Source organism: Pempheris klunzingeri, chromosome 13 (genome assembly GCF_042242105.1).
Source record: "Pempheris klunzingeri isolate RE-2024b chromosome 13, fPemKlu1.hap1, whole genome shotgun sequence".
NCBI lineage: Eukaryota > Metazoa > Chordata > Actinopteri > Acropomatiformes > Pempheridae > Pempheris > Pempheris klunzingeri.
The window spans coordinates 10,984,544-11,000,767 of record NC_092024.1 but is presented as its reverse complement, the minus strand read 5'-3'; the positions used below and the strand labels follow the sequence as shown (position 1 = coordinate 11,000,767).

The window sequence follows — 16,224 nt, the reverse complement described above, 5'->3', positions numbered from 1 at the left end:
GCAGCGGGCGGCTCGGCAGGCTCATGGGGCAGGAGCGGCGTCTGCTCCTAATTGGGGGAAAATGCTCGGCACATGGAGTCTGCTTGTCGGGGGCTGGTGAGGTGGTGTAACACCTCCCCATTTTCCCCTGTTGTTGTGGTGCCACTGGTGAGAGGCACTGCAGGCTCAAACCCATTTATTCCAGCACTCTGTTCCTCAGGACTAATGCGTAACGTTTTATGACACACACACTCTCTCCATCGCTCTTTTAGTCTCAATCTGTGTGCGTGTTTTTGTACAAAAGTGGATGGAATGGGATAAGCCTGCGAGTGGAAAATAAAATCTCAGTGCTCTGCTTAGCAGTGGGGGTCCAGGCTATCCTCAAAAGTTAAAGAAGTTAAAGATGGCAGTAGCAGCTTCAGTTGCAGGTCTTGGCTGCGGGATGTATGGCAAACTTTGTTCAGTTGAATCATAAAAGTACAGATTGCTGTTTCACCATTTTGGACCTCAAAATGCTAGCATATTTTAAGCTCCTGACCCATATAATACAATCCACTGAACAAAATCCAAAACTGCCCTGATACATATAATGAAAACATAAGTAGAAAAAAAACACAATTAATGTTTTCAGGTTACGTTAGAATCTTAAAAGCTCACTCTTGTTATACCTCCATAAAGTTGGGGCACTCACAGGAGCCAGATTTTGAAAAAGAACGGTCAGAATGATAGTAGCCTGGAAAAAACCCAGGATCCTAAATTTCCTATAATGCATTTCAATAGCAGCTTTCGTTCCTTCCAGCTTCCTGTCTGGTAAATGCCCACGTCTTTCAAACTTCATGCCCCCGTTTTGTATAACAGGCTGGTATCTGTTATAGATTTGTGGTCAGGCTGAGATAACCTTGATACATTGTCACTGAAGCGTTTTCACAGGCTGAGCAGTGATCTTGTTGTGTAAAATCGATGCTCCTTTGACTGAAAACTAAATGCATACAGCTTGGATTGGGATTTGAATAGCAAATTATGCACTAACACGGACTTTCTTAAACATCCGACCAGCCCAAAACTAACTTAAAACTGATTATTTCCTGATAGTCTGCGTTGAACTACTATATAGTCCAAAGTTAGACAAAAGATCTTGATCTAACAGAGATCTTATTCAGACATAGTTTTAACATTCTGTATGGCCCTGTTGGAGATTTGTTTAACAGATAACTACAGTATTTAATGTAGAGCCTAATAAATTTAACTTCTCCTTTTAAACTAGAATTGTCCAGCCTACCATTATTCAACCAAGTGCAATATTAAGCCATTGCTCGCTGTCACGCTGACTTATGTATGCTTAACACTGGCACTGACCTGAGATGCCTGAACAAACAGTGCTAGTTATGGTAGCTTTGAAACCCCCAACCCCTCTGGCTTATTCTCAACACAGTCTTTTCTTTTGAAGTGCCATTAGAAGGATTTTTCCTCTGGCTCTATACTTGGGCTTTGCCCTGTCCCTGTAAAATACTGTGGTTTCCCTGCACGCTGCTGCTGGGGCCGGCGGGTCGTTGGCTTGTAGGGTGACACTCCCCAGAGCAGTGTGAGGGCTTTCATAGGGCACATAGGCCAACACTCGCACTGAGCAACACATCAGTCAGTGAATTAAGAGGGAAAATTGGGATAGAATGATAGAATTTTTTACACAGGGAACTTCCTGACCACTTTGTAAAAGGCTTTTATTGTGTCACTCAGTGCTAAGCTATTACTGGAGTGAAATATATACAGTAAAGCCTAAGGTGCTTTAATTCCCCAGGTTTCTGCTACATGGGACAAGCTGTCACAATTCCAGCTTTGTTCTTCTGGAACTCATATTTTATTGCCCCAGTTAGACAAGATACCAACTTTATGATACGGGTGAAGTTTTTTCTGGTACCTATTAGAGCGCCATCCCTCTTGTTAATATCTAGTGACAATATATAGACTGCTTAACCTTCCCTGTCATGAGAAAATTATTGACTGTATGTATGAAACCATTCACAGCCACAGTATGTTTTTGATCTACTGTCTTACGTAAGCAACATCATGACAGATGAAATGTGTATGTACTTAGTTAATGTAATTGAGCCGATCCCTCAGTAGCAGGCTTTGGTGAATGTTTCTCCCTTGAGTGATTGGGTATATAACATGCGTGTAATCAGTAGCAGGAAGGCCTAGGCCATGTTGCCAAATGCCACATAATGGGGCTATGATAAAACTCTTTTGACTTTGATACTCTTCATGCTTTATTTTCAGTGAGCAATTTTTAAAGGTTTCTAAATTCTGCATCTCTCTGCTGACGTCAAAGTCTGCGGTGAAAACCTTTTGATTCATTTTGTGTTTCCTTCTATAGAACTGTATGGTTTTGATGTGCTCATTGACTCCAACCTCAAACCCTGGTTGTTAGAGGTGAACCTTTCCCCCTCCCTGGCCTGGTGAGTGACGCTGTCTTAGTCATTTGATTCTTTTTTTTTCTTATTGTTGTTTTAGGAGTGTCTCTTACTGAAACTATTCATTTTACCCTAACAACTCAGAAAAGCGATAGTCTTTGAATTTTCAACCGAAAAAAAGGTTAATAAAATGTCACACTGAAGGAAATGGCACTCGAACTTTGCTTGTCACAAGATACTCTCAAACTAGAGATGTAGCTAAAATGCTGTTGTTCCTACAAAAGTGTTTAGTTCATTTAGCAGTTAAGTCAAAGTCAGACAGCAAATATGTATCTTCCATTGACAGTTGTCTTATTTTTGTCTACCCTGTACATATTGTAATTTTCCTTGTTTTCTACTTATCCACAGTGATGCGCCCTTGGATCTGAAGATAAAGGCCAGTATGATTGCGGACATGTTTTCGCTTGTGGGTGAGTACATGCTGAAACAATGACTAAATGCAACATTTTGCAGATGTGATTCCACTTCATAGACGTTTAGATTAATAGATGAATGATTTAGGTCATATACATTAACTGCTAAACTACATATTTAAATCCATTACATACGTAAATCCTATGCTGGTGAAATTAAGTACATAAAAGAAGTAGAAACCTTGAAAATATAAGAACAGGAGCCTTAAAGTTATACATTTTAAGTCCTATCATCGACTACACACGATCAATAGAGGGCGAAAACATTACAAACAACACAATAGTCAGTAAAAATATTTTGGATTACAGATTTGCATTATTAAAAATATATACATTTGAAATAATACATCAACAACAATGGAGAATTAAGCTGGAACATTTCAACAGGAGTCATATTTAGTAACATAGAGTCAGTCAGTCAGAGCTTAAAAACAAAATTACACTGATGATCAAGATGTCCTTTGATACTTAAAGCAAAGATTTTGGATTTAAATCAAAGAAAGAAGTAAAGCTAGATTATTCATTGCAAAATTATGTAATTGAGATAAAGATGTTAATTTTGGTGAGGCCAATAGAAATGAAAAGTGCTGTAATTATGCTGTATTTTCACTCCAAAGGCAGACATGCTACTTGGCCTTTCTTGTAAGCAGCAGGTTTCAAGCAGCGGAGACAGTCGTCTATTGTTTAATGCTTAATGTTTTCCTGCATTCCACTCGTCGAGTTTGTTCAAACTGCAGAAAATAGCTGTATGGCTTCATAATGGGAGCTCCAGTGTTGAGAGAACAAACCACAGCCTTCATTAATTAACAGTAAATGACTTGCGGACAAAATTGTCAACAGAGGCCTTAGTTTGTTTTGTAGTCATTAAGCTTTCTTGAGAAACTGGATCCGACATGTCAAACTAAAGCAATCTTTAGCATGAAGGCATTAAAAATGCCTGGCCCGAGGCTTAGATAAACACTGTTTATACAACAGTGTTTGCTGCAGGGACTGCGATGTGCCTCTGTTATGTCTCTTCTCCTCTTAATTATTGAATTATCATACAGAACAAGAGCTTATAAAATCTTGTGATATGTAAATTTAAACCAAGGAACATTTCATACCCTGACCTCTACCACATACAGGGGTGCAGACATACAGTCTGACAGCTTGTTTTTATCCTTTTACAGGAGACTAACAAGCACTGAAGTTGTAAAAAAGACACAAATATAAACCAAACCTTCACATCTCTTGATTATTAAACTTCACTTAATCCTCTGATTTATCCTTATTACCATTTACAGGATACACGGAGCCCACTGATTAGCAGGCGTCTATCTAAACTGGCAGCGAACCATTAAGTCTATCTGTGGCCTCAGCCTAATGATATTAAAGGAGTCGCTATTGTGTGTGTGTGAGTGTGCACGTGTGTCTCAGCCCAGGCCATGCTGTGGCTTGAAACCCTCCCCTCCAGCTCATTAAATGAAAGAGTAGAATCATAAATTGTCGGTTATCTTTGGACTGAGACGTTACTGCGGGTCTGGGGAAAATGAGCAGTGGCATGTAAAACATAGCACATCTATTATGTACCAAACAAACTAAGTCGCTGTTGGCTGATAACACTTGGGCTGCATCCCAGACCTGTAAATAATGACAGCATTCCATTAGCATTCATTTTCCGCCTGTGTGTAGCTGTCAGCCCCGTGTCGCCCATGTTTGTAATAATTGCTGTGTTTAGGCAAGAGAATGGCAGAGACCTGACTCCTACCTGACGGCTTGGATGAGGTCGCACAAATAGCCTCGAGCTCCAAGCTGTCAATAGGCTAAATTCAACTCACCTGTGACTGCAAGATGCAACATAAACATGTTTCTTTAACCTTTTAATTTTACCACTAGTTTGCTTTGAGGGGGTGTGGGGAATAAGATCATTTAAGTCTTACTGACTAAGTGGGAACATCTACATGGGAAATGTGATTTACAAACATTTTCCCCCACCCTCATCACCTGCCATAAATGTCAATATTTGGAGCTGTATATATCCAAAGTTACTGTGTTACTATGAGAAAACATATGTTCTTTCCCTCACTAAAAAGTTATCCGAATAATTTAACATGTCGGAAAATATGTATAATTGCTTTCTGGCGACCAATTAGATGACAAGATCAATATCACTGGATATCTGATCGTTATATATGTGGCTACAGCTAGCATTTGGTTAGCTTAGGTTAGCACAAAGACTGGAAACAGATAGCCTGGCTCTGTCCAACAGTAGCTAACCCTAACCTCTGTATATTACAAATAAACAAGTTTTAGCAGTTTTTTAATACCTACAAAAATTCAAGTGTAAAAATAACAATTCGCCTTTGACGTTTCACGAGGGTTATGCGGTGTAACTTCCCAAATTCTCCACCAGGTAACTGCTCAGGGACAAGAAACAGTCGGACAAGTAACCACCAATAAAACATGGAGTTGTGGATATCACTTTGGTTTTGGGACCAAAAAAACAAAATATTACATTAATTAGTGAGCTTTATAGGTTATGGTAGGCAGATTTTCTTATCTTTGGACAGAGCAGGCTAGCCTCTGTTCTTCCAGTCTGCTAAACTAAGCTAACCAGCTTCTAGCTGTAGGTTCATATTTAATAAACAGATATGAGGGTGATATCAATCTTCTCATCTAACTCTTGGCAAGAAAGCAACTGAGTGAATTTCCATAAATGTCTAGACTATTTCTTTAAGCAAGGTCAGCGGTTCACATCATGTCTTGCCTTTCTGACTAAAAAGTAATGAAAGCAAATATAATGCCTTTGAAATAGCACGATATTATTAAAGATATTACATATAATTTATTGCCTCTGTTTAACTTGCTCTACTTTGGTTTCTTGCACTAACATTGAAGATCTGATGCAATGTAAGAAGGTCATGGGAATGAGTAACATATTTAAGACCTGATGTCATTGATATACCCCTTCATGGCTCTTCTGTGTCCCTGCAGGCTTTGTGTGTCAGGACCCCCTATCGAGACAGCCACGCTCAGACCGAGTGACCCTGGACCCCGGCTTCAAGCACCCAGCAGCCCAAAGAACACAGGTACTGGACACACACACACACACACACACACACACACACACACCCACACACACACACAGCAAAGAGCCAAGCCAAGTGTTGCACTCATTCACCCTTTCTTGTGAAACATTCCCATTCTTGTCATCATCTCTCTGTTGCTTACAATACATTCCTGCCACTGCCATTGAGCTCCTCTCTTACCCTCATGGAAATTTCACTGTAATGCAAAACAACTGCTAATGAAATTACAGTGTTTGAGTGACATCAGTTTGTAAGTGCTACACTCTGTGGCTTATTGTTTTATCATTTCTAATCAAGTGACTAATGCTCTCTCCAGGCCTTGTTGCCTAATGATGCCACAACAGCTAATACACTTGGCTCCCTCCCCTCGACTACTGCACCCAGATTTGGCGCAGGATCTTCTGGAGGGAGATTACTAAATCAGACAGATTTCTGCTCCACCTTATATTGTGTAAAGGGTCTGTTTAGACATACAGTAACAATGTTTCATTGTTTCATGTTTGTATGCGGCTTCATTAAGGTTGAATGTTAATGCTGATGCTCACCCACAACTCACTGTCTTCACCCACTGCCTCTTAGAAACCTATGTCTGCACCGACAGCCTCAGCCCCCAGCAGAGTGGTGAGTTTTCTTCCCACTCAGACATATTAATCTTCTTTTATTTTGTCCCTTTTTGCAATTCCCTGATGCCTGTTACATTACCGGTAAGAAATTGCTCACTGCTTTTTGCTGATTTGATTATGTGGTTGTACTATTTTTCATAGCGACAGACAGATGGCTTATATCGATTCTTAATGCTGTGTTTAATAGCATTCTCATTACATTAGCAAAGTGCGCAAATGGCCTTTGTAAGCAAGTGCTTCAACTGCTGCAATGCACCAGTTGACCCAAAGCTCAGAAACTTTGTTGTACAGAGTCTCACTTGCTGAGATGTACCTAAAACAAGTCCAACACTAAACCAGGGCTGTCACAGAGGCTGGTGAGGAACTCCAGGGGCCCTCAGAGAACCCTTCCTCTCCTTGTGCTCTGATTAGGGGCAACAGTTGAATCTTTTTCTGAAGGATTAGGCCTTGTCACTTTTTGGCTGCCTCTTGTATCCCCCCAGCCGCATCATACAAATTAAATGTAATCCCCCTGCTATTTAGATGACAAATTCTGTATGTGATCCTGTGGGGTTGTGCCCTGCTGCCTGGCCCGAGTTCCAACCTGCATGCCAAAGTTGTCAATCACAGCCTGGTAGTGCATGCAATGGGGAGGCAGCCAAGAATGCCAATGCATAACAAAACTGCTTCATTTATGTGACAGGGAGAAAAGGGGAGAGGGTATTTTCTTACACAAAGTGTAATTTGCACATTTATAAATGAGAATTATGTGTCAATTCTGTAGGTTGTTTGTCAGTAACAGATGACTTGTTTAGAATTAAGAATTATAGCTATTCTTGCAATCGTTTAGCATGCTCAAATTCATAAAAATGTAAAGAACTCAATTATTTTCAACTAGACATTGTGAAGTATTTGCGTTGGAAAGAGGAATGACATTGCATGGTTCATATTAATGTACAGTGAGATTGTCTTTACTCCTCTCCCTTGTAGCGACAGAGGCCCGTATCAGCTAGTAACTCAGAAACAGAAGGGTCGAAAGACAAGCAAGGACCTAAACAAGGCCAAGGAGACAGCACTCTGAGCTTAACTGCTGAGGAGGTAAGGCCTTAACAGTGGTGGCAGTGTGTCACAACACGTGTGATTTTGTTGAATCAAGACATTATGGAAACCTGAAAGTACATTAACTCATCAAAACTGTGTCTATTTCAGAGCATGTCTTTTGTTTTCTTCCACTAACGTAGATAAAAGTGCTGAGGAGGATAAAGGAAGAGTACGAGAGACGAGGAGGCTTCATTAGGATCTTCCCCACCGCAGAAACATGGGAGCTCTACGGGTAAACTGAGCCAAGAAGGAACAGACCAATGACTTGTAATCCCCAGGGGGTGTTTGTCTATAATGGTACCCATTATTAATACTGTCTTCAAATGAATGGGGCATTTAGGCTAAATTATGGCAATCAGTATGTAAAGCCAGACCGTACGACTCCTCTTGACTGTCACTAATTGACCCACCAGACTAAGGTGTGGCTCTATATAGTCCAAGTAGGGCTTATATCCCACAGTGACTTTATGTTGAAATGGCTTTGAGGCCTCTATTAGAGAGGAAATCCGTTTCTGTGCTTACAATTCATATTCTTATATGAGGATTTGTTGCTTGATTAGGTCCATGGCTCACTTAGCAGCAGGGATTTTGTGGCTTTTTTAAAAGCATATTATTGAATGACTGGGGCATTTAATAGAGGCTGCTTCCAGTGTAGCTATATCACAGGAGTCTCATTTTAACACTGTTGCCGCTAATAATGAGGTTGAGGCTCATTGGGGCTCCTGCCTTTATGACAATTTGCTTATTATCTTCTTCTCTCAGTGGATATCTGGAGTCCAAGACATCTTTGAACTACATGTTGGCAAACAGACTTTTCCATGGAAGGTAAGCATTTCCATTGTGGTTGGGTTTGGGGAATAAATCTCTCCATCAGTTTGTGGAAACGGTTGGATTCTAACGTGGCGTTTGTTTGGTCTGTCGATTGGATAGGTGAGAGGAGCAGCTGAGAAGATGTTGCACAGTCAAATTTTCCAGCGCGCCCAATGTCTATGTGGCATTGTGGCGTCGATTTGGGGGCAGGAGGGGAAAGACGGTTACAGATGAACTGTGCCTTTTTATTGAACCACATTTTTGTTATTGTAATACAACATGCATTTATGTTATTTGAATCAGTATGGGCTTTCAAGTTTTAACCACAGCTTTGACTATAGCGCAATTCTGTCTGGAGATTTGGCCCCCAACTAAGCCCATCAATGATTTTTCCATATCCATTAGGTAGCCAGATTAGGGAGATGATTGTTGCAGCAAGACCTCAGTTTCTGTTAATATTTGCCATTTATCACCCCCTTTGGACCATCATTGTCTCTCACGTCAACTTTTGGACAAGCTATTCAACCGCACCGATCTTTCTCAGAACTGGCTATAACTTTTTCTCGGCTTTGTAATTGTTGATGATACACATATGAATCATCGTGGTTGTTGTTATTACCATTGTGTTGACAAGTCTTGTTCTGTCTCTCAGGAATGTGAATGGGAATGTGCAGCTGCAGGTGGACGCTGTCCACAGCTGTCACGTTGTCCAATATGAGAGGAAGCTGCTGTCTCTGGAGGCACGCAAGAGGAGACAGCGCCACCTGACTCATCGCTCTGCTGCAGGGAAAAAGAAATCGGGTAGGCCCAATGTGCTCTGCCTCAATTCAGGAAACTGCTTTTTTTGTAGAACTGAGTAGAGTGTAGCTAAGTGGGACAACATCACACGCTTATGCACTTTTGTTTCCAATAAATAACTCCCTTGTGTCACAGTAAGGTTGGCCAAATATGACTCTGAATGAGTTCATTGCAGCAACAATAAAAAGCCTATTTTGAGTGTGTGTATTTTATCCAAAATGCCAGTGATACAACTGACATTTGTCTTCCCTTGCAATGCTGCATAACTCAGGGAAGGAATCCAAGGCCTCCCCGACTCTGAGCAGCAGTCAGGAGGGAGAAGAGTGCACGCGGGAGGAAAGAGAGGAGGTGAAACAAGTTCTCCAGGCAGCCTCACACAAGGCTTTGGTAGCAGAGCAAAGAAAACAAGTGGCCACACCACTGGAGCGCTGCCACAGTGAGGCTCTGTCCAGCTCAGAGGCAGCCACGCACAATGCCAGGCCCAGAGTCAACCTGCTCAACATCCTTCAGCAGGGGTGGGACCTCAGGTCAGTTTGTAGTCTGGGCTGTTGCTCAGGCTGGCTGTTGCTCTCATCTTCCTCCCTCACTGTATTTTCTTCTCCTTCTCTTTCTCCTCCTGACTGCACTAACATGCTGCAGTCACCAGTCACCTCTTCGACAGTGTCAATGAGAGAGTGAATGTCTACCCACTCGCTCCATGCCACATGTTTTGATTACTAACAACGTTTCGATCCTACTGGATTGAAATGTAATAAGTAAGTCAGTAATAAAAACATCTCTGTGGCATGGAGTGAGTGTGCAGGCGGTCCTTCTTTTTCATTGATCAGTTTTTGGGCATTGCTCGTGTGTATCTATGTCTCCACAATGAAAATTAGGGATCAGGTAGTTCTTTATGTTTCAATCCTCACAATGTGATCCACTGCCTGTGACTTGCTTTCTAATTGCTGGGGTCAGCAAATGTAATTCCGTAGTTCATTTTCTTCATCTTTCATATCTAAATAGAATGTAGTTCTATTAAACCTACATTGACTATATGTTGTCAAACACATCCAGCACCCTGTATGTATTAAGTGCAACAAAGACTGTGCTCTGATGTTGATTTCAAAAGTGTGCCTGAAATTATAATTTGAGAAGGAATTACAATAACAAGTCTGAGTTTGTAGAAATTCCTCAGTGTTTGCCAGGACTGTACATGAAGCAGTGAAATTATAGTACAGCATATCTTTGTTTGTGTTTGACAGCTTCCAAAACATTTTTTTTCTGCTACAGGGGTCTGACAGTACTCTTTCCAGGTCTACCTGTATTTATCATTTTGATAGCGGCGCAGGACAAGATCCACTGTGTTTCAACAACTTTTGGCTGAAAGTGATACATACCTGTTTTTGCTTTCCCTCTCCTTCTGGATATGTCAGCAAATGTAATGATTATAATGCCTGTTCTCTCTGTTGTAACAATGCAACTGACTGACCTTTGGTTGTGAATTTCAAGCAAACTACACGAGGACCTGGTGGATAATGTTTATTGTCAACTATTGCTGTGTCTTTCCTTTTTCTTTGCTATACCTATGCATTTATTGATGATTTTCTTCTCCTCTCCAGTAAAGTGCAGGCACGGATGGCCTTCTCCTCATACCTGCAGCGAGTCCAACAAAGACTGCTGGCAGAGAGCAGGTCCAACACCATCCCAGTTTGGCCAGACAAGGACAACGACCAAATGGTACAATGATAACCATTTTATAATCTCTTTTTCGTAATAAAAGGGCATGGGACATTATTTTTATTCTGTTACTCATATGTACCCTGAGTGTAGCTGAAATGTGTACGAGGCATTTGTGGCCAAATAGAAGGAAAACATGATCTCTATAAAAGTTAGCCTGATTGGAAAGTCTGCATTGTAATGGCATATATCATCATCATCATCAGTGACCTCAAACCTTTGGGGAAAATCACTCTCTAGTTGAAAAGACTCAGTGTTTTAAATGGCGTTGAACCCTGAAAGGAGAACACACAGGCAGCTTGAATAAGTGCAGCAGGATGAATCAGCGATTCAAGGCGGCGATATTAAAAGATTTTTCTTATAAATGTTTTTTCGTCTGCATAGGAGCTGGTCATTCGCTTCCTGAGACGAGCAGCCAGTAACCTTCAGCAAGACATAAAAGTGGTCTTGCCCAATCGTCAACTTCCACTCCAAGACCGCAGACGCATCCTGTCCCACCAGCTAGGGGAATTCATCCACTGTTACAACAAGGTATACCACAGAATAAGAATATGCTAAGAGATGATGTAAACATAGGAAAACATGCATATTGAGTATACCTGCTGTCTTTTGTATTTTCTTAGGAAACTGAGGATATGGTGAAAAAACAGGAGAATAGCAAAGAGGAGCATTGTGTTAACCCCAGTGTGTTTCAGGAGTACATCACTGCAGCAAGGTAAGTGAATTGGCAAGCCCACATAGCATTGTTCAGTGCTTGGCTCTTTACTGTTCCAGTTACAGCATATATGCTACTGACTGAGATTGATCTCTATCTGCTATACACATTTATCTTCTGTCTTTTTTTCAACAGTGAATATGATCTGGAGGAAGTACTGACATTCTACACACAGAAAAATAAATCAGCCACCGTCTTCCTAGGAACAAGAGTCAGGAGTGTTAAGAAAGACGTTCATGGAGTAAATGCCTCAGGAGATTCAGGCAACTGTGAGAATTCCAAAAGTGAGTTCCTCCCTTATTATTCCCATATTCTCTACAGTAGGTCTGGTTTATGTTTGATATTTTATCATCCAAGCACAGTAAACAGGAATTGTTGAGATTTGTAAATCCAAATAAAGTAAAGGGAAAAAGATTGAGTCATCTGGGGTGAAGAAAAGGTCAGCTTCAAACGATTAGCACTCATTGGGGGAAAACAAATGTGTGTCAGAGCCGAGGAATGGCTAACTGATGATAAAGGAGCTCTGGCTTCTTTCCTCCTGTGAACAGCTCTGCCTGTGGCCAAAGAGGATTCCAGCGCTTCAGAGTCCTCGCTTTCCACTGGGAGAGTCAGCAGTGACCCAGACATCAAGGCCACTGAGAGTCAGCCTTCTGTCCGTACTTTGCCTGAAGACCAACAGGCCGTGGTTAGAACCGGTAAAATCCAGCCAGAGGTCCAGGCCTCCCAGCACTGCACCATCTTTCCTGTGACTTTAGACTGCACACATATTCATCTTCAGCACTGCTCCCCCACTCTCACTTCCCTGCCTCTCCATTGTCCACCTCCACCGCCACCTCCTCAGCCACCGTCCTATGCACAGTCCTTGGCAAAGTCTCAGTTCTGCCCTTCTGAGACTCTTTCTGGTCCTCCTGCATACACCTCTGCCGTTGTGGTTGCACAGCCCCCAAGAGCAATGTGGACAGCTGTTTCCACTGGCTCTAACACAGTCTCTTCTGGGCAACCAACCCAGGAGCTCAGGAGGATCCAGTCCTTTACCTCATCGACATCTAGCTCTGGAGCAGTCTCTTCCATCCCCAATGCCACGCACATCTATAGCCAGAAGCTCTCTAGACCCACCTCTGCAGGCCAAGGTAAACTCATTATTCTACATGCTCTTGTTTATCACCTTTGCTCCCATGTTCTCACATTTGTCTTTTGTTATTCTGTATGTCAGTGATCAGGAGGAGCAGTTCCAGTAAGCTGAAGTCAAACTCAGCAGGAACATTCAAGGAGTTAAACTCCCTGTCTGCTCAAGCCCAGTCCAACCAGCAGGCCTTCATCTCAGCCCTGCAAAAGCTGGCTGACAAGCAGGTTGCCCGCCACTATGCCAGCTCCAGTCACATCAACCTGCTGACACAACACGTGAGTTCATTATGTTTTTAACTCTATAGTCCACTGAGCCAACAGCTACTCCCACCTGGAGCAGGACGTTTCACTGTGCTATGTTGAGTTATTAAGCAACTGTAAACCGATCTCTGTAATGTTTCATGTAAGGAAGAAGAATCTGGCCCCTCTGCAGTAGTCTCTCACTGTGAGGTCTCTGATATTTCTCTTTGTTGATGCGTAAACCTGGATCTGACCCCATGCTGATTGGCGGCATCTAGCTGCTCATTCATTCAGCAGACCTGTTGGAGCCGGAGGGTCTGCTGTCTCGTACCGTGCACCTTCCTCTTTCAGCCCTCAGCTCGCCTGCACTCTGTGGGCTGGGGTTGGTGCGGGGGTGGGTCTGGAACAGGGGTTTGAAGCTGGCTGGCCTAAACAGTGGTGAGCCGCATCAAGCCTCAGCTCTGTGTGAGGTCTCATTATCAGATGCACCATGGGGGAGTGATTTCTGTTGATACTTAACAAGCAGCCACTTTTTTTGTGGTAATTGATGCTTATAAATAGAGGAATGTGGCAAATTGGCACTGAGCAGGGGAGCGGCAGCTCCGTTGGCTCCATCACCACCTTCTCCTATATCCCCCAAAGGTTTGTCATTCGGCATGGGGAGCCCTTCAACCCTTTCTCCCTCTGCCCCCTCCTCCACCTCCTCCTCTGCCTCACTGGATTTTTTTTTTTATCAAAGTTTTTGTGATGGCACCAGACCACACAGACTGAAGATTTTATGGCTTCCTTTTGACTGTACATTATTCTGTCTGTCTGTCAGGAGTAAAATAGTCCAGTGTTTTGCACTTAAAGGCTCACGGTACATTTTGTGTTCTTTTGGGGCTCAGATTTAAGTCATTAAATCACTTTCTGAACTAAATGGAGAACTTTGTAAACATGTACAACACCCTGTTGCACTACTTGACCTCTAAGGTTTAAGTAATTACTCACTATCGTGTATACAAAACAGAAACTGAAAACCAGTGAATCCAAGCATGGCCACTTTCAATAAAGTGAATGTACTTCTGCTTGTGCCTCATGTGGTAAATGACTGTTTATTATGATAGATATGTCTAATTTTTTACCTCTTCACACAATATGTGATATATTACATTTTTCCAAAAGCCCAGCAGTATTGGCATCCACATGTTTTTCATTTCCTCAGTTTAGATCAAACAGTTTGTATAAATACAACCAGTGTACCTCAACAAGTAACTTAAAGCTGTAGGTGTAACACCTTCCTGACACATTTTTCACATTGTACAAGGCTTGGCAGCATTACAATTTAGTAGACGGGAGGAAATAAAGTAAGTGAAACACCACAGCAGTATAATTAATCCTCCCATTAGATTCCACTGACCATAATTCCCAGGGTATCACAGAGCAGCACAGAGCTGCTACAATAGTGCTGATGTGGATGTAAACACATTTTGAGGTGGCGACTCATGATAGCTGATTCTGCGAGAGATGGAGAATGGGAGGAGAGGACCACCTGGATTTAGTGCCGAGTGGAGACTAGCTCCACCGTGTGCTGTGTGTACATTTCGTGAAGCCCCCAGGCACAAGAGAACGAAGTGGTTGATGTAGGGAGGAGCACAATATGAGCGCTTATTCATCAAACATTTCCATTGCTTTAGACATTGGGATGACTAGTAGTGAGATGTTTGGTTGAAGTGACTTAAAGTTTATAATTTGAGTTGAATCGTCAGTTGAAATTTTGTCATCTGCCCACAGTTGACCAACCTGAACCTGACCAACAGGATGCTGAGCAGAGAGAGCTCCACACTGAACTCTAAAGTACGCCACACTGCTGCTACAACTCAAGGGCCACTGAAAGCTGTTCATTCTGGAACAGATCTATGTAGCAGCACTAGGTGAGTCCAAAGACATGGTATATGCAAGAAATATTTTTGGGGGGCAGCTTTCTGCATTTCCTGCCCACTTTCCATGATGACTAACAGTATATAAAGATTTGTAGGCTCTTGTTTATAGTAAACAGCAGAGTGAACAGCGCCTTTTTGAAATATATATACAAAATCAGTCCTAAATATTAATTAATTAATTATATAGATTAAAAAAAAAAAGTACAGAAACTCCAGAGAGAGAAGGGTGTTCTGTTTTGAGAAAAAAATCAGAAAACAAAGTGAGAAATTAAAAAAAAATGTATTTTTGGGTTTCACGATGCCACCCCCTAGTTTTGCATTCACCCACAGCTAGATATCAGTCTATGTAGATGGAGACCTTATTTTGACACAGCCAATCAAGTCCTGCATAAAGCATTATCATCAGCGTTCTAGTTCAAGTTGGTTTATTTTGTCTCTTGTTCACTACAATGTAACACCGGCACTCTGGCAGTCCTTCTTTTAAAAATAAAAAAAAACTATTAATGGTAGATTTAAAAAAACACACCGACATTATTTTTGACTACAAAAGGGGATGACTAAATGTGATTTTAGGTGGACTTTAATATATTTTCATTCTGTGGAATACCTCCTCTACCTCTGCTCCCTTATAAGTGCTTCTTTTGGTCAGATTTCACCATTGTGCTCACTTGTACTATTTATTCGCCCTCCCCTGAGGCAGCAGAGAAGAAATAGTGTGTTACAGTCTCAATGGGGTTCACTGCCAAGGTAAACAGCATATCTCTCCTCTGAGAGCCTTGAGTTCGAGATGCTCTGCTGATGTACACCAGCACAGACATTGTGGATAGTATACTCAGCCATTCTTGTTTTTCAGAATATGGCCCTAAAGTGTTAAGATTCTGTAGTTGAATATTTAACTTGAAGAAAGCTGTTTTTTGGTCTTGAGATTGATGTGTTTGAAATACTCAGTATATCAAATGTTATTCATTTTGGCCAAATTAATGTCCTGAGGACTTTCTGTGCGATCAATTTTACACAAATCTTTACTGTAGACACTTAGATTGTGGTAGCCTATTTGGTCATGCTCAATAGAATCTAAATGCTTTTTTAATGGTCTCTGAAGACTTTTTAGATTGAAGATTGTTAGTCTTTGGAAAAGGATTGCAGAGTGCCAACACTTCTCCGGGCAGACTAGTTCAATACATGCCTGGAAATGGGCATTTTGTTCCATTTTTAATTGTGCTTTGTGGAGGTGCATAGCAGTAGAATTGGCTGCCGAGAACCGGGG

At 41.7% G+C, this 16,224-nt stretch overlaps 1 protein-coding gene across 1 annotated transcript in view; it reads left to right on the top strand.

Moving 5' to 3' along the window:
• The window catches only part of ttll5 (tubulin tyrosine ligase-like family, member 5), a 44,070-nt gene that overhangs the window by 12,003 nt on the left and 15,843 nt on the right, over nucleotides 1-16,224 (top strand). The window contains exons 12-27 of the mRNA XM_070841967.1: nucleotides 2,351-2,432; nucleotides 2,796-2,857; nucleotides 5,834-5,928; nucleotides 6,508-6,549; nucleotides 7,521-7,628; nucleotides 7,772-7,863; nucleotides 8,394-8,456; nucleotides 9,094-9,242; nucleotides 9,511-9,766; nucleotides 10,838-10,955; nucleotides 11,340-11,486; nucleotides 11,579-11,670; nucleotides 11,806-11,954; nucleotides 12,219-12,800; nucleotides 12,884-13,071; nucleotides 14,809-14,948. Coding sequence (XP_070698068.1) covers nucleotides 2,351-2,432; nucleotides 2,796-2,857; nucleotides 5,834-5,928; nucleotides 6,508-6,549; nucleotides 7,521-7,628; nucleotides 7,772-7,863; nucleotides 8,394-8,456; nucleotides 9,094-9,242; nucleotides 9,511-9,766; nucleotides 10,838-10,955; nucleotides 11,340-11,486; nucleotides 11,579-11,670; nucleotides 11,806-11,954; nucleotides 12,219-12,800; nucleotides 12,884-13,071; nucleotides 14,809-14,948 — 2,365 coding nt within the window. The remainder of the gene's footprint in view (nucleotides 1-2,350; nucleotides 2,433-2,795; nucleotides 2,858-5,833; nucleotides 5,929-6,507; nucleotides 6,550-7,520; nucleotides 7,629-7,771; nucleotides 7,864-8,393; nucleotides 8,457-9,093; nucleotides 9,243-9,510; nucleotides 9,767-10,837; nucleotides 10,956-11,339; nucleotides 11,487-11,578; nucleotides 11,671-11,805; nucleotides 11,955-12,218; nucleotides 12,801-12,883; nucleotides 13,072-14,808; nucleotides 14,949-16,224) is intronic.